Source organism: Aethalodelphis obliquidens, unplaced genomic scaffold (assembly GCF_003676395.1).
Source record: "Aethalodelphis obliquidens isolate GAN/ISIS:26980383/991018 unplaced genomic scaffold, ASM367639v1 scaffold30, whole genome shotgun sequence".
Taxonomy (NCBI): domain Eukaryota; kingdom Metazoa; phylum Chordata; class Mammalia; order Artiodactyla; family Delphinidae; genus Aethalodelphis; species Aethalodelphis obliquidens.
The window spans coordinates 19,796,005-19,817,173 of NW_020837974.1; the positions used below are offsets into that span (position 1 = coordinate 19,796,005).

Below are 21,169 nucleotides of genomic sequence, written 5' to 3' on the forward strand. Positions count from 1 at the left end.
ATTCTCACCCTCCAGCCCCCAGAGATTTTCCCAGGCTATCCCAATCCAAACATATCCCTCCCTCCCTCCCACCATCCCTGCTTTATTATGCTGTCTCCCATCTTCTCTGAGTCCCAACTCAGGACCCACCCACTTCACACAGTCCAATCTCCAGCCTGTGAAGATCCACATCCTGACTGTCCCTGGTCCCCAGGCTCCGTTCCAGCCCTGAGGTTTGCTTCCATCCACCTGCAGGTCCCAGCACCCCCTGCCAGTGGAGCATGACTGAGGTGCACACACTTCCCCATTTCTCCATCTGACTGCTTAGAGGAAAATTTTTCCCGGTTCTTCAAGGAGCAGCAAGTGTCCATCAGCTTGATTCCTCAGTCCTTCAAGCAACCTTCTCTCCTCTGAATTCCACGCTCCATCTCAATTTGCTTATTTGACTCTTCTCACAGTTACATGCTATAGACCGAGAATGTTTGTGTCTCCTGAAAGTTCATATGTTGACATCCTAACCCTCAAACGTGATGGTATTAAGAGGTGGGGCCTGTGGAAGAGATTAGGTCACGAGGGTGGAGTCCTCATGGGTAGGATTAGTGCCCTTATAGAAGAGACCCCAGAAGAGTCCCCTTGCCCCTTCTGCCACATGAGGACATAGTAAGAAGAGGGCCATGGGGACTTCCCTGGCGGTCCAGTGGTTAGGACTCCGAGCTTCCACTGCAGGGGGCGTCTATCCCTGGTCAGGGAACTAAGATCCCACATGCTCTGGGCGTGGCCAAAACAAAACAAAACAAAAAGAGGGCCATGAAGCAGGAAGCAGCCCCTCACCAGACAACGATTCTGCCGGCACCTTGATCCTAGACTTTCCAGCCTCCAGAACTGTGAGAAATAAATGTTGTTTAAGCCACCCAGTCTATGGTATTTTTGTTATAAGAGTCTGAACTAAGACGGAATGTTATCTCAGCCTCTAGATGCTAGATCAGAAGTCTAATAGCCTTATCGGTCTGGTCTGCACTAATATTTAAATGAGTTGAGATCTGTTCAAAATCAGGAGATGTCCTACAAAAACCCAAATCCCGGCTTCTTCTAAAGAAGCAGATCTGGCAAAACTGGGCCGCATCCATAAGGATGGGGCGTTTCCACGGGACATGGGGTCTCCAGTTGACCGTCATCACCACCACACCCTGCTGTCTCACGCTAAGCTTTTCCCCCTTCTTGTTACCTTCTCAGTTCTAAAAACATTTGGGACAAGAACCCTGTCCTGTGTTCCTCCGAACGTCCCATGTCTCCCAGCGGCCTCGTGCCTAGCAGGTCCTCCATCAAAGAACAAACATTTTTAAATTGAGGCCCAAATTTAAATGATCCTCTATCTTGCTGCGTTGGATACGGCTTCAGAAACAGGAATACACTAATGGCTACCTTTTCATGTCTGTAATTTAGAGCCCTAGGACTTGGTGCTCAAAGATAAAGCAAAGAGACACGCTTCTGAGCAAAGAGCCCTGCCTGTTCCCAGACTGCGCTACGGGAGAGTGAAGGCGTCCCGGCTGCCTGGCTCCAGGGCCCCATCTCAGATGAGGAATGCCTTTCTTGGCTTAAACTAATCTCCACCCCTACAAGGAGCTCCAACGGCACTCCCATACCCAGCAGTGGCGGGAGGCACCTCTGTAGGCTAGCGGTCCACGTAGATGCTCCCCAGCCCCCAAGCAACCCTTCCAAAGACCGAAGGAGCAGGTCCTGAGCTTTATTTATTCCGGGGGGGGGGGGGGGGTGAGGCAGGGAGAGGGCTGCTAAGGATAATAGCCATCTGACATCTGAATGATATGACATGCCGGACACTGGTTTAAATGCCATCTCACTCACTCTTCACATAACCACGGGAGGCCAGAAGTGCCACGATACATACAGGTGGGGAATCAAAAGCTCAGAGAAATAAAGTCACCTGCCTTCAGCACCCAGCAAGGAAGGGACAGAGCTGGGATTCCAATCCAGGCAGGCTGGCTCTCGAACCACCTGAACAGAATAGGCTACGCGGCACGCGTGTGGCTCCAGGTTTCCAGCCGAGACCCCTGGGCCCTCTCCTCCCTATACCTGGGGCTGCTTGCCGCTTCCACCCGTGACTCTGCCTGCAGGCTCCTTTCCTGGTCGCAGGAGCAAGCACAGCCCACAAGCAGGCCAAGTTGCAAGTGCCGGCAGGTTAATACCCCTGGAAGCAGCCTTCAGCCAGTGATGGGAGGGGAGCTCGTGGATAATACTTCAGCTGCCTGCCCCTTGACTGCAAACGCTGCGGCCCGGTTAATCCCCGGCAGGATTAAACCCCAGCTGCCCACAGTGGTAACTTGCTGGTCAGACATACTTTTCCAGCTCCCTTCCTTTCCCTGCCTCACTTTCCCACCGCTCCCGATGCTTCCTGGGCTCGCCTCCCGAAGAAACCACCTGCACTTGAATCCTTATAGTCTGTTTCTGGGGAAACTCAAAGTTAGACAATGACCAGCTGAGGGATATTAGAAAGTTGCTTAACCTCTCTGGGCCTCAGTTTCCTCATCTGTAAAAGATAAAGGGGGATGATAAAGGTACTGACCAGTCATGGTGGTTATAAGGACTGAATTAAATGACTTAATATTTCTAAAGCACTTAAAACAATAAATGGCACACAGTAAGCACTTTATTAAATTAAAAAATTCTAAGCTTGTCAGAAGACCCATTCTGAACCATGCAAAATGGAGTCTTCCCTTCCCTGGCCCATTGGCAAGGCCACAGCCAGACAAAAGTCCCCAGACAGAGCCTGCTCCAATGTTCTGAAGCATACCATGTGTGGTAACTTCACCAAGCTCACCCTACCGTGAAATTCTATTACCCCAATTTCTGCAGCTCGATGTTACTGTCACTCAGAATTTCTCCAGATAAGAGGCTTGAAAGTAATTTCTGAGTCATTCTGGGGGCTAATTGGTTACTGCACAGGGATTACATTTCTCACGTCCAAGGTCAACTGAAATTCCTCTATGTGTCTGTGAACAATTTTCGGTCTCTTGGAAACATTTTTTTAATCAACAAACTATGGTGTGGAGCAATTACCACTCAGGCGTAAGCAAGCATTTGCAGGCTCTTGCGGGAAATACAGGACACATTTTGTTGCACGCAGATAAAACAGTCCTTTCCTTCAAGCCAGTAACTGGCCCAGACAGATGCTCTGTTCATGTAGGAAATGTTTTCCTGGGTGTTCTGAAATGTCACCCTGGCTGCCCTAAGACAGAAGAAATCATTTTGCAAAACTGAGACTTCATTTTATACAAGAAAACACTGGTCTCGTTTTTTTCACCCACAAGAGGACATTTTTAACTCAGCAGCAAACGGACACCACTCCATCAGAAAGTTGAGGGAAGGAGAAGAAAAGCGTTCTCTGGAAGGCCTGCCCTCCTGTCCTAAAACGTTATCACTGTCCAGGTCTCGACTCTCCTGGGAGGGAAAGTCCTTTCATCAACTCATTTGGGCTTGAGCGAGCTGCTCTCTAAGGATGAACCTCAGTGATCAAGTACACTGGAGAATGACTGTTAAGTCCAAGGCTAACATGTTTATTCCACTTGTTTCCATGAAGGGAAGTCCCACTGGGTCAGAACCGTCACCAGGTTTTACGGAGGGCACAGGCTCAAGACAAGGGTCAGTACACAAGTATGAGTCCTATCACGTTGAGGGGACACTAAGATGGTTCTTGGAATAAATGCCAAAACCCTTGCTAGAGTCAGCAGTCCTTCTACTCTGACCCCACCCACCTCCCAGCCACACCGTGAACTCACCCTTTGCTCTCTCTTCTCTACCCACACTGGCCTTCTTTCAGTGTCACAGAGTTGCTATATAACTCCCCACCACAGGGCCTTTGCACCTGTTCGCCTTTCTGAATGGAATGCTCTTTTCCCCTCTCTACTTGGTTAACTTCCCTATTGTTTCCTCAATGACTCCTTCCCTGTCCTCTCAGACAAGGTTACATTTCCCTCTTATATCTTCTCAAAGCACCATGGGCCTCTCTTTCACAGAACCTCACCTCGTCATATTTTGCTTCTATTTGCTTGTGTGATTACTTGATGAATAACAATGACAGTAACCTACTTCATTTTAGCTATTTTATACATTTTTCAGAGTTAGTAGGCCATCATTGCTTATCTAGAATTGATGATTTCCCATCAGACTCAGTATAGTAAGTTTCTGTGAACAAAATAACGTGTTTTCCCTTATGCAACTACTTTAAAATCACTCAATACACATATAATGAAGGGACTCAAACCCATTTTCCCCAAAACGTTTTCTTTGTAAAACTGGGATGTGTCCTACATACCTGCTAGTCTCATGTATGGAGTCTATTTGGCTCCACAGAAGGGAAGGGGCTTATCTGGGGTAGAAGCAGACCAGCGCTATGGCCCAAGGTCAGAGCCAAGGGCTCTTAATCTTCGAAAAATGCATCCATGGGTATTTCACGGAGTCACCAGCACTATCAATTCCATTTGTTAATACAGCACCATCCTGCCGACAGATCCAAATCCAGATTCTATGCCTCAGCAAGTCTACTTGTCTGAGCTTCCAAGATATCTCTACCCTGTCCACTGCTTTCATTCACCATTACTAACATCCCTGTCCAAGCCACCATCAAAATGACCTGGGTAGTGAATGAACACTCTCAAGGAAAAGTCTAAATCTGAATGAGGACAGGCAGGCAGAATGACTTTACAAGGCAGGGGACATTTAACTGGGGTCTTGAAGGATAAATAGGAGTTTTCTAGAAAGCAGAACCAGATCGCAAAGGCACAGGGTCAGGAAAGGCCTTGGTAGAAACCACACCATAAACAAGAAAAACAGTACAGAGGCAGGCTCAACCGGTTCCCACTGATGCCGAAAGAAAGACATCTCACCTCAAATTTCTGCCGCAGTTCCTCATTGCCCTCACTGCCTTCCGGTGGCACAGGTACGTTGAAGTACTCGCCTTCCTCCTGGCTCAGTAACTTAAACCTAAAGGGAGCAAAGGAAAGACAAATTCCATGACTCTACTTAATATCATTTTGTTGATTAGGATAAGGGAGGGAAGTCTATAGAAAGCTCTGCTTTAAAAACATGTGTTGACTACCAAACGTAAGGTAAAGAGCTAGTGGGAAGCAGCTGCATAGCACAGGGAGATCAGCTCGGTGCTTTGTGACCGCCTGGAGGGGTGGGATAGGGAGGGTGGGAGGGAGGGAGACGCAAGAGGGAAGAGATATGGGAACATATGTATATATATAACTGATTCATTTTGTTGTAAAGCAGAAACTAACACACCATTGTAAAGCAATTATACTCCAATAAAGATGTTAAAAAAAACCAAAAACATGTGTTGAGGGTTTTATGTTTTGGGGTGTGTGTGTGTGTGTGTGTGTAGCCAGGGACACTATATATTTTTATAACCATCAGAAACACATCAGAAAAAAATGGGTTTATAGGATGCAAGGTTCTCTGTCTCTCTAAACACACACACACACAATTTCCTTGATTATATCATTCAATGTTTCTACCTACTTTTTTGGTCCATTATGTGCTTTCTGATTCTGAAAGAATGTTGAGGATCTCCCACTGTCAACGTATTCCTATCATGCTGTCCCAGCATTTCTATCCCCTTTCACTGTAACATGCTGCCACCCGGCCATCCCAGCACTTGGATGACTCTGGACTTGTCTCACTGATGCCATTTTTCTACGCAGAAACCTTCCCAAAGTGCTCGGTAGTCAAGCTCCTGAGAAAGTACACAAGCCCTGGAGTCAAACTATGCCTGGGTCCAAATCTCACCTCTTCCCTTGCCTCTTTGGATAACTGAAGCTAGGTAGGCCCTCTGAGCCTCGATTTTTCTCATCAATAAATAGGAATAAAAGTCTTTTTCATAGGGTGACTGTGAAGCTGAGACATGATGTTGCATGTAAAATGATAAGCCTGGTGCCTGGCATTTAGCAAGTGTTCAATAAAAGGTATCATCATCATTGTTACTGATATTAATATTACTATAATAAACAAGATGGTTTCAGTTTGTTTCTAGACCACAAAGATGTTTCCATCTAGTCAGACTGAGATGAGTGTGAGGAAGGAAAAGGGACACTCCCAAGGCACTGGAGTCAGCAGGGGGAAAAAGAACCCAAAACTCCTCACCCCCAGAGACTTTCTAACCAGAATTTACAATTTTCATCACAATTTTTTTCTCCATTCACAAATCTTCCTAGGCAGCTTCTAAAAATAGAGAGATAGGTGACTCAAAGCAGAGATGACGATTTGAGCCTGGACACCTCCACATTTAATATTCAGTGCTCATCTTCCAAACTGCCAAAGAAATTACCAAGATAAATACAAAAGTAAGAGAACATCTGTATCTTTGCTGGGAATCAAGAAGGGTGTTATACACGCAGCAGGGACTTCCAGGAAGTTCTGCAAATTAAAGTATTAGTAAGAGAGCACGGAGCAGTGTTTGGCAAAATTCCTCCAGCTTTGTGGATTTTGCTAAATCTGGATGTTATTTTTGACAATGCTTTTCATTAAATCATCTCTTCAAATAATAACTTCACTTTAAAGAGACACTTTATATCTCTTCTTTGTAAAGAAAGCCAACAACACTTGTTACAAGCAGAAAGTATGTATCTGTAAAAAATGAAGCATACGCAAATCAAAGCTACTCAAAGCCAAGTAGATGGTGTTGCTTACCAAAGGCTCTGAGACTCATACCTGCCCCTTTTATTAAAATGGGGGATCAGCAAGCAGCAAGGGTTAAAGAGTATTAAGGATACACCAGCGCCCTCTGAGACTTTCTCTGCAGTAAACTCAAGAACTGAAGCAACACCAACAAAAGAATAGTTTTGGGACTTCCCTGGCGGTCTGGTGGTTAGGACTCCACGTTCCCAATGCAGGAGACACGGGTTTGATCCCTCGGGGAACTAAGATCCCGCATGCTGCATGGCGCGGCCAATAAATAAATAAATAAATAAGTAAACTAAATTAACAAAAAAAGAATAGCTTTGTCAGGATACAATTCAATATGGCTGATGCCCCAACCATGTACTACCTAAGCCATTTGGGGCCCCATACTTTGGAAAATATACATCAAAGAGGATTGACCAGCTGTGATCGGCCAGTGGGAACCTCAACAGGACCCCACTAACAACCCTGGAACAGACCAGCAGGGACTGGACGAGGGTCAAAAATTCCGATCCATATTCAGCAAGTACAGGACACGTCAGCACCTGGGGCATTGGTTAGAGCACGGCACCACCACCTCACGATTGCTGTGGCCAGGACACTGTCACTATGGCCTCCGAATACGGACAACTGTGCCCATTAGAAAAGAAGAGCAGGAACCCCTTCCGACTTTGAGATGCACAAAACCAACAGGGGGAAGATGCCCCTCCATGGGGCAGTAGGGCTGCCTGCCGTGCAGCTGACTCCAGCCGTAGCCCTCTCCCAAATATCTACAGGACCAGCACCCTCGATCCAACAAAGAAGAACTCCAAAAAATACAAAAGGCTCCCTTCTCCCTTCATCTGGATGTGAAAGATTAGAACAGGGACACTCAACATTTCTGTGTTCATCCTTCTATAAGGAGGGCATGTGGAAAACTCATTAAAATAAAGAGAAACGATGAGGAATCAGATTCCCATGAAATAGAACTGGTGCCAAAAGAAAGTTCCAGAAAATATCTAACTCGTATTTTCAGTGAGATCCAAGAGGTTGATGCATCTATGAAGCAGCAAGAATCTGAGCTTAGGAAAGACTACTTTCAGAAGAAAAATATAATTAGTGAATTTTAAAATCCATAGGAGACAGTAAACACCAGGATGGATGATTCAGAAAACAACTAGTGATCAGTGGACAAACTAGGGAACTTTTTCTGGCAGTTGGCTTGATATTTATTGTATTAATTAGAGTTGAATGGAATGCTTTATACACCACTAAGACAAAATGCATATTACCAGAATTAACCTACCACATCAAAGAGGGGAATATTGCAACATATATTTCAGCAAAGATATAGTATTATCCTTCTTACATAAAAAGCTCTTCTAGGGCTTCCCTGGTGGCGCAGTGGTTGAGAATCCGCCTGCCGATGCAGGGGACACGGGTTCGTGCCCCGGTCCGGGAAGATCCCACATGCCGCGGAGCGGCTGGGCCCGTGAGCCATGGCCGCTGAGCCTGCGCGTCCGGAGCCTGTGCTCCGCAATGGGAGAGGTCACAGCAGTGAGAGGCCCACGTACCGCGAAAAAAAAAAAAGTTCTTCTAAATTAATAAGAAAATGATAGGCAAAACACTGGAAATAGTCACTTATAAATACAAAAAAAAGGCAAGATACAAATGAAAACATTCAACATAATTAGTAATAAATGTATGTATAATAATAAATATTTATATTATAAAATGAAAGTATATATAAAAACATGTATCATATTATGTATGTATATTATGTAAATATGTATAATTAGTAACAAAATATGTATGGCCTTTGCATCATCTTTGAAATTTATAATACCAAATGTTGACAAGTGTGGGTGAAATGAAAAGTCTCACACAGCATTGGTGAGGATGTAAATTGACTGAAAAAAATTACAGAACATTATGGCAAATACTTGAATAATGCATATGGTCTCAAAGCCATTGATTCCAGGCTTACGAATTTATTAGGAAATAATTAAAGCCATGCCCAAAGGTTTCACTATAAGTATGTTTACTGTAGAATTATTTATACAGGTAAGCACTGCATATCTTATAATAAGAATATGATTATGTAAATTGAGGCTGATCTATAAGAACGGACTATATGAAGCTACTAAAAATGATGTTGCCTAAGATTACTGAATGATAGGGAAAAGGGTTCATAATGTATTGTTAGGTGAAAAATGCACACTGCCAAAGAGTGTGGACAGTAAGTTTTCATTTTTGTTTCATACACACACAGAAAAAAACTCTAAAAATGGTCAATAGTGATTATCTCTGGGCAATGGGATCCCGATAATATTTTGTTTGCTTATTTATATTTTTCTAATAATTATTCAATTAATAATAATGACTAACACTTACTGAGTGCTTACTATTTACCAGACACTGGGCACTTCACTTATTAACTAATTTAATGTCACAACAATCCTATGACTTAATTACCACTATTATTTCCAAATGAGGAAAGAAGGCACAGAAAGGCAAAGTAACTTGCTCAGGGGTACACAGCTAGGAAGTGGTAGGACAGAAATTCTAACCCACGAAGTCTGATTCCAAAGCTTTAGTTATTTTTTGTGTGTGATAAGACCAAAACATGACTATTAGTAATAACAAAAGAAAGCTTAAAGAAATATGACTTTAAGGTACAATGATTTAGGATAATCTGTTCAGCTGCAGAAAAAAAAGAATGAAATAGCAAAGGAAAAAAATAAAACCTTTAGAAACAGAAACACCATGACAAAAATGGAGAAATTAAGACCAAACGTGTTAAAACACTTCCGTATGGAAAAGAGGAAAACACTTTCAGAATAACGTTTTCTTTTTTCTTTTTTTTTTTTTTTAAATCCAACAACATGTCACTTTTTACACAAAGCCAGAGGACTTGGAAAGACTGAACATGGAAGCTTGGAAAAGGATCGACTAGGCAAGAGGTCCCTACAATTCTGCAACCAAAGTGGACAGGTTAATTCTCTCTGTGTGGGACAGTTTCTCCCTATATCTTCACATGGTCCATTCCCTCACCCCCATCAGGTCTTGGCTGTATGTCACCTCTTCAGAGAGTCCCTTCCTGAGCACGCTATTAAACCAGAATGTCACCGTCCCCTGGCAGTCCCTACCCCTGTTTCTTGCTTACTTTTCTCTATAGCATTCATCAGCATCAAACACTATTTTCTACTATTTTGTATCTCTAGTGACTAGAACGGAGTGGATACTCAATATATATTTGAATAAAAGCCTACAATAAATGTGGAGGAGAGACAAGGAAGTTGTAAGGAGGACGAGGGAAAGGATGTGAGGGCCCAGTGATCCATTCTCTTTCTTGCTAAACCAGTTTGATTTTGATTGTCTTTCACTTGTAACTGAAAAAGCCCTGAGCAGGGACCATTCAGAAATGAGACAATTTCTCTTAAAGAGATAGGAGTGCCCCTAATTACTACTTCTCCCAAAGTTCTAGTGCCAAGGTGGGCCATCTCTTCTGACTCGTTTACTCAGATAACTGGGAAGGAAACAGTTGCCAAAGAGGACTTATCCAGCCTCTCTGATGGGAACATTGGGGAAGGATTTTTTGCCATTAGAAGGGAATAAAGCAAAAATGTCAGAACAAAGATTTTGCAGCTGACTATGACAGCAACCTTCCAGCACTTTTGTGACCAGGCTTGGTAAGCAGTCCCAAAGAAGAAGCATCTTCTTAAGGAGTCAAAATCTGACAGTGGATGACACATATCTTCTGGGTAAAGCGTGAGAGCCCTTTTAGTGCCCATGGGGCCTGTCAAGCCATATAATTGTGTGAAGTGGGGCAGCTGTAAAACAACAGGGACTGGTGAGGACTGTGGCAAATAGAAAATCCACATCCTGTCTAAAGGGGGTATTAACTATTCAACTGTCCTCATTTTTGCCCTCTAGGTCCAGATTTTTATGGGAAATGTCCTGATTTTTGAAAATATTGGCAACTAATTCTTTTTTCTTTTCTTTTTCTGTTTTTCTTTTTCTTTTTTTTTTTTTTTTTTTGCATGAGGACTAAATAAAACTATCTATGAGGCAGAGCCAATCTACCAGCTTTCCCTTTGTGATTCTGCTTTAGTCTTTCACATTTAGGAGAAAAAGGGAAACATACTTGCTCCCACATTTTGATGGACCAAGCTGTACTGTTGCTTTCAAAGTGGAATTTCCCTTACCAGCCGTCAACACCAGCTTTCTGCAGCTCAGAAATCCCAAATGACAAAGATCCCATGAAGTCATTCCTGCTGGTCAGGTCCCAATCCCAAATCTCTACAGACAGTCTTCTGTCTTTGTCCGACTCTTTCAGCTGGCTGCAAGGAGAAAAAAAGAGAAGTCAGTGGAGGTTATGGTGATTTCTCAAGCGGATGAAATGTACAAGAGGACAAAGCCTGAAGGTCGGAGTTTTTAAGGATTACAAGCTGTTGTAAGAAACATATTCAGTTTCCATCCCAGGCAAGCTCCCCAGGGAGGTAGAGCTTTTCCTGTTTTACAGCAGTTTAAACAGGTGGAGGGCCAAGGCCAGCTCTGACAGGGACAGTTCTAACTACTTCTGCTGCCTTATGTCCTAATAGGATCCATGATGTTCAGGAAATCCTACTGACACAGTCACTGTAAGAACTATAGATGTCAATCATATAATTGTGTGAGTGTTTGCACACATGCGGGTTGAGGATGAGGCTGAGGAAATGTATGAAGGAAAGAGTCTTGATGCTCAGTCTAGGGGAAATTGTTCTAGGGCATGTCCTTGACTGAGGCTGAGATAGGCCCCCAGTTTTGCCCTGAGAGGGGAAAGAAGGAACGAGGCATCACAAGGAATCATGCTTTTGGCCCATGGCTCTTGAAGTCAGACTGTCTGTCGCTGAATCCTGCTCCATTTGTTGTGGGACATTGGCCTGTGTTTTAATCGCTTTAAGCCCCATTGGTAAAATGGGGATGAAATGACCAATGAAGCTAGATCACTTAATACAGTGCTCGTTATACATAGTACATGCTCAATAAATATCGGCTGATATATGTCATATCTGTTGGCCCAGATGCATCAAGAAGTGAACCCACATTATTGGAGCACTAGCCACGTAAAATCCTCCATGGCAGCTGGCAGAGAGCTCCCGGCAAGCTACAGGCCCAGCATTATCCACGCACCCAGCCCTAGAGAGGTCATCCCCACACCCTATGGGTTATGTCCCATGTTTGCCAAGACCCAGAGCTTCTCCCACAATTTGCCTTCACCTAGCAACACATCACACTATTTTCCATCCCACCCACTCTCCCACACCAGAGACATTCTCAGCAGTGTACAAAAAAAAATTCCAATTTTTACTTGGCTTGCAATGCAAAAATGCAGATGGAGGGAGGAAGGAAAGGAAGGAAGGAAGGAGGGAGGCAGGGAAGGAGCGAAGGAAAGAGAAGCTGGGAGAGGACCTCCCCAACCTCAGGTGGCCCACACAACCCAACCTGCACCACCCAGGCTGGGCTGCAATGATTTTAACTTACAATCTAAATGTCTCGTTCCACTCCGGGTTGAGGGAGCACTTGATGGTTTTGGTCTTCTGCTTGCTCTCACTCTTGGGATCAGGAATCAGTTTCAGTTTCACGTAAGGATCTGACAAGCCATTAGGGTCCATAGGTACAAGGTTTTTAGCATCTCTTACTAAAAACAGAAAAAGCAGTTTTAGCATTAATAGCCCAAGACTATTTAAGCACCAGCTACTGATGGTTGTAGAACCTGTGAAAAGATCATTGGCATCACACTTACTTAACGGGAATTTTCATTTATTAACATCAACAGCTAAGAAGCGTACAAAGTGAGATAAACGGAACAGATGTAGACTCTGCTCTATATTGGTTTAAAATTGAGTTCTGACTTTCATACTGCTCTCCCCACTCTGCCCCCTAGATTAACTGTAAGTTCTCTAATCTTATTTTCCAAAAAGTCTACAAGAAAGATTGGCTTCTTCCATCTAGCATAATGCTTTCAAGGTTCAAACACATTGTACTTCATTTATGACTGAATCATACCCGCTTGTATGGATATATCAAGCTTTGTTTATCCATTCAACAGTGGATCAATATTTGGGCCATTCCCACCTTTTGGCTATTGTGAATAGTGCTGCTATGAACATGTGTATACTCTGACACAAAAGGTCACATATTCTATGATTCCATTTATAGAAAACATCCAGAACAGGTAAATCCAAAGAGACAGCAGACTAGTGGCTGCCAGGAGCTGGTGGGAGGTGGAATGGGGAGTTACTACCTAATGGTTATGGGGTTTCCTTTACAGGTGACAAAATTCCTCGGAACTAGATAGAAATGATGGTTGCACAACACTGCTCATGTACTAAATGCCACTGAATTGTACACTTTAAAATGGTTAATTTTATGTTATGTGCATTTTACCTGAATTCAAAAAGAAAAAGCTAAAAGGCAAAGAGTTGCCCTCTGAACCAAAGTGCAACTATTTTCCATGTAGCACCCATAACCAGTACCCAGACAGCCCACAGAGAGAAAAAGAGCAGCATTACCATTAGGCTCCACCCTCAACCAGCAACACCCCGGGTAAAGGAGGCTTAGAGAGGGGAAAGGAAGCAGAGGTCAGCAGTGCAGATGCAACTGGGAATAGGGAGGATAAGGCAGAATAAGACATCAACCTGGAGAAATGGGAAGAAGTTAATTAGGAGTCAGTTCAAAACCAGTAATGCAGGCAGCCAAGGGAAGGAATGTATTAGCAGACTCAATCTGCTAATCAGACTGTCTGCGAGAAGGCTAGTAGATAATGACTCCTACCAGGAATGCAAAGACGGTTCAACCTTAGAAATCTATTATTAAGATATTCATCATGTTTATAGGTCAAAGGAGAAAACCATAGGATCACTGCTATTAGCTAGAAGTAACAGGAAATTTTCTTCACAGGATAAAGGATATCTGAAATAATAGACACCAAAGTTAATGATAAATGCAGTCCCATTAAAGTCAGGAATAAGACAAAGATACCCATTACCACAGCCATCATTCAACATCTTTTCTAAGTATTGCATACGTGTAATAAGATAACAGAAACAGAAATGTAGGGGTAAAGCATCCCCCATTCCCTGCAACCTTTGCTTCCACCCCCATCACCTCCTACCTGCTGCTTATCATCCAGCAATTACACTACTTTCTCTTTTTTTTGTGGTACGCGGCCCTCTCACTGTTGTGGCCTCTCCCGTTGCGGAGCACAGGCTCCGGACGCGCAGGCTCAGCGGCCATGGCTCACGGGCCCAGCCGCTCCGCGGCATGTGGGATCTTCCCGGACCGGGGCACGAACCCGTGTCCCCTGCATCGGCAGGCGGACTCTCAACCACTGCGCCACCAGGGAAGCCCTACACTACTTTCTTAAACTCAGTTTCATGTACCCCACGATCTTATGCCACTTCCCATTTTCCAGCTCATTAACTCTAGTACCCCACTGCTACAGGCCTTTCATCACCAATCAGTCTACTGAGCACAATATGTTTTCTCTTTCTCCCCATTCCCTCTTGCCTTTACTCCATTCACCCCCAATTTAGAGTTTTGGGTGCATTATAATCACTCCCTGAAAGTACTGTCAACTCCCTTACTCCTCTTTCTTTCCATTTTATCTGACAAACACAGCCTTAGTTAAATTCAAATATTTTCCCTTTATTTTCCTACATGCAAGCAGCTAACCACTGCTAGGGATGGGAGTCAGGGGAGGCTCACTTGTCTAAGATCATATAGCTAGTAAAGGGTTGAGATTGAATAAATGAAATGAGGAAAGGGCTGGGTGGACTGTCTGAGGAGTGACAAGGGACCCCGGGACGCAAGTTGTAACTTATTCTGCATTGACACTGTTCTGCACTCTAGTACATGGCCCTTTCTTCCATTTATCCACGGGTTGAATTCATGTTCCACCTCAGCTTGCAAGTTGTATCTCATTTTTGCACCAAAAGCAAGAATTTTTCCTCTTTGATTTGGTTAAGCTCAATAAGCAGGTCCCCGGGGCTTCCCTGGTGGCGCAGTGGTTGAGAATCTGCCTGCTAATGCAGGGCACACAGGTTCGAGCCCTGGTCTGGGAGGATCCCACATGCCGCAGAGTGGCTGGGCCCGTGAGCCATAACTACTGAGCCTGCGCGTCTGGAGCCTGTGCTCCGCAACAGGAGAGGCCGCGATAGTGAGAGGCACGCGCACCGCGATGAAGAGTGGCCCCCGCTTGCCACAACTAGAGAAAGCCCTCGCACAGAATTGAAGACGCAACATGGCAAAAATTAATTAATTAATTAATAAACTCCTACCCCCAACATCTTATTTAAATAAATAAATAAGCAGGTCCCTAATGTGTTAGGCATTCTGCTAGGTACTGGTGACAGGGGGGCCAACATAAGATGTTGATCCTGTCCCCAAGGGATATATGAAACCAAATTTATTCAAAGTATAGTTGATTTCTAATGAGACAGTAGCCAGGTCATATACTGTAGTGGATACAGGGCTATAAGGTGCCAGGGTCTGCATCTTGCCTAGCAGGTGTTTCACATTTTTAAACCTCAAATTCTTGATCAGTGAAATGGAGATAATACATGCCTCATTGGGTTATTATAAGAGTACAGTCAGACAAGGAATATACATGTTTAGCACAGAACCTGGCACCTAGGGAACAGTCAATAAATGCTAGCTATATTATTGCTATTTCACTGTTCTTAAAATTCATATGCAGTGCCCCTTGTGCCACATTTGTCTATTTTTATTATGAAGACTTAACCATTTCCAAACAGACTGATATTAAACAGAACCACTTGTGGTTTTCCTTCTTGAGAATAATGCATCCGACTTTTCCATTTGAACCCTTCTAGAGGAATGCTCCTCAACCGTCAGCGTGGGTAAGGGTCACCTGGAGGACTCGCGAGACACGTATTCCCACAGATAGATTCTGATTCAGTGAGTCTGGAGTGACACCTGCTCATTTGTTTCTCTATCAAGTTCCCAGGTTATGCTGATGCGCTAGCCCACAGAGCACACATTAGGTAAAACTTTCCCAGAGGATATAATTTCTTAATATCCCCATCCATTTCCCCCATGGAATACAATCTCCAACTGTTACTTTCATTTATTGAGCCTTCCAAGGAAGCAGGTGCCAGTTTCTAGGCTGGGATCTTGGAATGACACATCTATCACTCTAGGGAGCTGCATAAAAACATGGTTTGAGATGCTCTGAAGTGCAAGAAACTTGTCTGTCTGGTTGATTGGCAACACATATGCAAGTGGAAACAGCGGCTTTCTTCAAAGACCACGCTCCCTCCTCTGTCTTATGAACTGACACCACAGGACAATCACCAGGACATTCCTCTATTTAAGTTTGCAAACTCACAGCTCTTTCAGAGTGCTCTTTGCAGGACAAGTGTATGTTGTATTCTTGAGCCAATCTCATAACTCATGGTTTAAGAATGACCTCTCCCTGGGCATCTACTTCCCCTGAACCGAACATTCCTAACTGAGGCATGACTCCATCTTTTCCCCAACCCTTATAGAACCCTTTCTTCTACTTCTGTCCTTTCGGGTCTCTCCTCTACCAAAGGGGCCAAAAATTTCTGTGGAAAGGTACGGAACAGAATTGATTCTGGAACTGTTCCTATCTCCAAGAGCTCTGGCTCCTAGAGCCACTGTATCATGAGCAGTTGACAGTAGCTGCAGGCTAAGATCCAAACGCCTGTCCCTCCTGAAGCTTTTCAAAGTACAGTCATGTTTCCCAGCAGCAAGAGAGCTGCATATGTATCGAGAAAGCAAATCTCTCTAGACCACACTTGGCGAGACTGACTTTGATTTTTCTTGATAAATGTTTCTTTACTATCTTTGTTGAAATTCAGCCAGCCCAGATGGTACAAAATGCTTCACACAAAGCAGAAATAGCAACCTTCCCCCCTGGTGGAAGTCTGCTAAGTGCACAGGAGAAAAGTATCCCAATCAAGAGAACATTGCTTGCCTTGGAAGTGAAGCTGGCTGGGGGGTAAGATCTGGCTGTTTCCATCAAAGGGCCTTCAGAGCGAATGAGGCCTCTGCATCCTGGTGCAAGTTACCTAACACGGTGCTGAATCCATAAAAGACAGCACTACTGGTAACTATTTTCCTAAGAATCGTTCTTCACCAAGAACTTTCCTAGTCTTTTTTTTTGAACCAACTATTGGAAAGTCTGAATAACTGTGTTGCTTTATAGCCATTATCCTACAGTGTGTGAACCAGGAGCTTCTCTTTATTAACTCCTTTTGAAGGTCCTTTCTTCAACATCACGAGTCCTCATTTGTCCTCACTACATGTCCTCAGAACAGTTATTCAAAGCAACACACACCAACATTAAGTTATGTTTGAGGATGTTGGCAATGACAAAAAGTAGGAAATAATCGGAGTGCCCATCCACAGGGGAAAGGGTAAATAATCGACAGCATATTCACACTGTGAAATACGAGGTACATGTCAATAACACTGGGCTATCTACATGCACTAACACGTTGAAGAAAACAGCAAGATGAAGATAGACGATTACAGTATAATGCTTCTTTATTTAAGAAAAAGGTCTGAGGACATCAGTGGTTCCATTGATGAACTCTGGATCGGGACTGTGAATTAGATAATAGCATTGGGTCAATGTTACATTTCCTGAGTTGGATAACTATACGTATGCAAGAGAATGTCCTTGTTCTTGGGAAATACACACTGAAGTATTTAGGGGCAAATGAGAACCATGACTCCAACTATTCTCAGATGGCTGGGAAAAAATATACAAACACAGGGCTTCCCTGGTGGCGCAGTGGTTGAGAGCCCGCATGCCGATGCAGGGGACATGGGTTCGTGCCCCGGTCCGGGAAGATCCCACGTGCCGCGGAGCAGCTGGGCCCATGAGCCATGGCCGCTGAGCCTGCGCGTCCGGAGCCTGTGCTCCGCAACGGGAGAGGCCACAGCAGTGAGAGGCCCGCGTACCGCAAAAAAAAAAAAAAAATATATATATATATATACACACACACACACATATAAAAATATTTAACAGAGAGAATGATAAACCAAATGTAGCAAGATATGAACAAGTGGTAAATCAAATCAGGTAAAGAGCATACAGATATTCCTTGTACTGTTCTTGCAACTTTTCTGTAACTTTGAGATTATGTCAAAATAAAAAGTTTTAATAAACAAGGCCCTCCAAATCTTCAAGAGACAAGTATAATAAAATAAATTTTCTACAAGGTCATATATGAATGTAAATATATAGAAAAGAGTCTGGAAGGATAAACCCAAAATTGGCTTGAAGTAACGGTTACACCTGTGGAAGAGGCAAAGGAATCTGGTTTGGGGGCTGTGGGCAAAAGAGACGTCAGCCTTAACTGTCATATTCTGAATTTATTACAAAGAGAATGCATTCTTGTATTAACTGTGTTATTAAAACTTAGTTTAAAAAACAATTCGGTTGTGGTGCATCTACAGCCTCCAAGAATCCATTGTCTGGCCTTCAGAGACCCGCACCCTGTTTCCCAGAGACTTTTTAGAGCAACTAGGTCTGCAAAGATCATGGTTTGAATCCCTGAGCCCTTGGTGAACAATGCACAGACCCAGATCAGCTGGATGCCCCCAGCACATATCCCAGAATCAAAGCAGGGTTGGAGGAAAGAGGCTAAACAGGTGAAAAATTTCAGAACCATCCACCTATTCTAGCTCTCCTGCTCTGCATCCCCCTCCTTCCATTCCAGTGACCTCCAGATGGATGACAGTTCACTGGACCTTTGGTCAACCCGAAATCCCTCCACACTGCCCTGCTACACCTTCTTAAGTTGCAAGCTTCTTCAGCCCTGTACTCCTAGATCTGCATCCTTTTGATTCCTGTTCACTTATTACTTCTTCTAACCTCAGGGTTCTCTGATGCTACAGCTTTTGGGAGCCATGGATCCATCAGAATCCCCTTCCAGTCATCTTAACTGGCCATCCCTGGCCTCATCTGATGGAATCTGATTACAAAGTAAGCAAACCTGGGGTCTTTGGGCAGCCCACATGCAGCATCTAAGGCATCCCAAGCACATCGTGGCCAAAGGCTCCTAGAACAGCTGGCTTCCCGTCACTGCTGGCAATGGTACAGTTATCACACATCCATTTATTTGTGTTGAGACAGACTTCCAGCTGGGACCGTCACAGTGTCTGTCTGGAAGACAGTCTGTCAAGCCAAGGCAAGTGAAACGATGATGGGGGAGCTAATGCCGGTGAATCAGGACCCAAATTAGCAACAGTTCGACTCTGGAGTCACACACACCTTCAGGTCTGAATCCTGCCTCTGCCTTTACTCTCACTAACTGGGTGCCCTTAAGTAAAAAGACTTCTCTGAGCCTGAGTTCCCCTGTCTTCGAAACGCTGGTAAAGTCACATACAACTCAAAGGGATGTGCGATAATTATAGGATGGCCATCCATGCCAGTTTACCCAGAGCAGCCTCAGTCTCTATCTGTTGTCCTTTTACTCTCAAGAGAGTCCAGTTTGGACAATAAATTATATGGTTCCCCTAATTATAGAGGATAATGGTGTTGAAGTATAGTGTAAAGCACATGGCAGAGGTTCAACAAACGTTGATTTCCTTTCTCCTTTGAGAGAATTTAGATCAAATTATATAACTATTAAGATCCATTTCAAGGTTAAAAGAGCATCTCTCCAATGTGATTTTCATATAAATGAACCTAGAGGAGGTAGTCAGAGAATGATAGATGATCTGAAGCCAAATGTGATAGATCCCTTCCTTCTTCTTATATTATGGCTTCCTCTCCATCCCAATGCAGCCACCTGGAGTCTCACCTGGAATGGCTCTTCCTCTGAACTCCCCAATAACCTTTCATCCTTTTAATCCCCTGCTCCCTTTACACCAATTTTTTTTTTAACCTCATCAAACCCTCAGATCCCTCAACTCTTTCCTTTCCTCCGGTCCATCAGTGTGCGCCTGAGTTATTACTTTTTTCCTAACCCTACCAATATGGAAAGCCCTCCAATCACTTCTGGCCACAGGCTTAAATATTTTGTCTTTTCAACAACATCCTGTCTGCATACCTCAGACCATCAGTGATATACGGCTTAGAGAGTGCCCCTGGAGAAAGTGGGGGCTTGATGCATGACCCACTCAGGGTCTCCAACCACACCTTGGCCCTCCACACCACCTGTCAACCCTACTGGGTGTGCCCAGTCAACCCCCCTCTCATTCTCGACAGAAGCAATTTCAAGACCTCATCATTTTAAGGCTCCCACCTGATTCCCGCTCCATCTTGTTCATCGGAGGATCTTCTGTATTATGTTTGTGTCATGAATTTCTAGTTCTATTATGTTTTCATCAGAAAATGTGGGCTGAGCCATTTCTGGGGCATTTTGTGAAGAATTTCATAAGGTTTGCATTGCAAGCTAACATATCCCCAATTTTGTGCATATTAGGGAAAAAGGTGTTTCTCTTATGGAAGGGTTCAGGCTTCAAGATAGAGGTATTGGACACTCACTTTAATTATATTATTTAAGTTATCTATATCCATATTTTTTTATCTGTTTTATCTGTCAAAGACTGACAAAGTATGTTTTAAAACCCTCCTGTGATGGTATTTCTATAAATTTCTCCTTTCATTTCAAGCAGTTTTTGCTTTTATGTATTTTGACCCTGTGTTAGTTGAGACTCCTGACTATTTTTTGGTCTTGGGTTTTGTGTTTCATTCTTAAAAATTTCTTTTTATGCAGGTTATTATTTGTTTGTCTGGAACTCTACTCTCAATATAGGTGTTTTTCCATTTAGCTGGTCTTTTCTCCAGGAACATCTGATTCCATTTACCTGTGGATCAATGCTGTTTGTCCTCTACATCTTTTTTTTTTTTTTTTTCATGATTGTAGTCATTTCTTTGTCCCTTTTCCCTGCCACCTGGAAGTACTCCTTAAGCTTGTTTCCATATTACTGATAATATTTTCTGCAGTCGGCATTCCTCTATTTACTGTTTCTATGCATTTTAATTTACTTTATTTTTTACATTACTTTTTATTATCGTAACATGAGCTCCTTCTTGCTCACACCTTCCCCTGAGCCAGCTCCTCTTTCATCTCAGGCTATTGCCTTACCTTCTGTCCTCCCCTGCTCTCAGTGTCTCTCTCTCTTCCTCCCTCCCTCCCACCCTCCTTTCCTCTCCTTATCTTTTACCTGTTTATTTTCTGCCTATGGCATTTAATTTTTTTAATTAAATACAGCATACAGTAATACTGACTTTTTTATTTTGGTGTATAGTTTTCTGAATTTTGACACATGTATAGATTCATGTAACCACCACACTACCAGGATACAGAACAATTCTATCATTCCAGAAAAAACCCCTTGTGCTGCTGCTTCGTAGCTACAAACTGCCCCCTCCCTCAGCCCCTAGCAATCGATGATCTATTTCTCATTTACTACAGTTTTATCTTTTTAAGAATGGTATATCCATGGAATCATACAGTATGAAACC

General features: G+C 43.6%; 1 protein-coding gene across 2 annotated transcripts in view; it reads right to left on the minus strand.

Annotated features, from left to right (window-relative positions):
• Positions 1-21,169, minus strand: part of PRKCB (protein kinase C beta) — a 311,495-nt gene that overhangs the window by 83,670 nt on the left and 206,656 nt on the right. For both annotated transcript variants that reach the window (XM_027126616.1, XM_027126615.1), the window contains exons 6-8: positions 12,181-12,337; positions 10,863-10,997; positions 4,881-4,977 (exon numbers count right to left, since the gene is read on the minus strand). In XM_027126616.1, the coding sequence (XP_026982417.1) occupies positions 4,881-4,977; positions 10,863-10,997; positions 12,181-12,337 (389 nt within the window). The remainder of the gene's footprint in view (positions 1-4,880; positions 4,978-10,862; positions 10,998-12,180; positions 12,338-21,169) is intronic.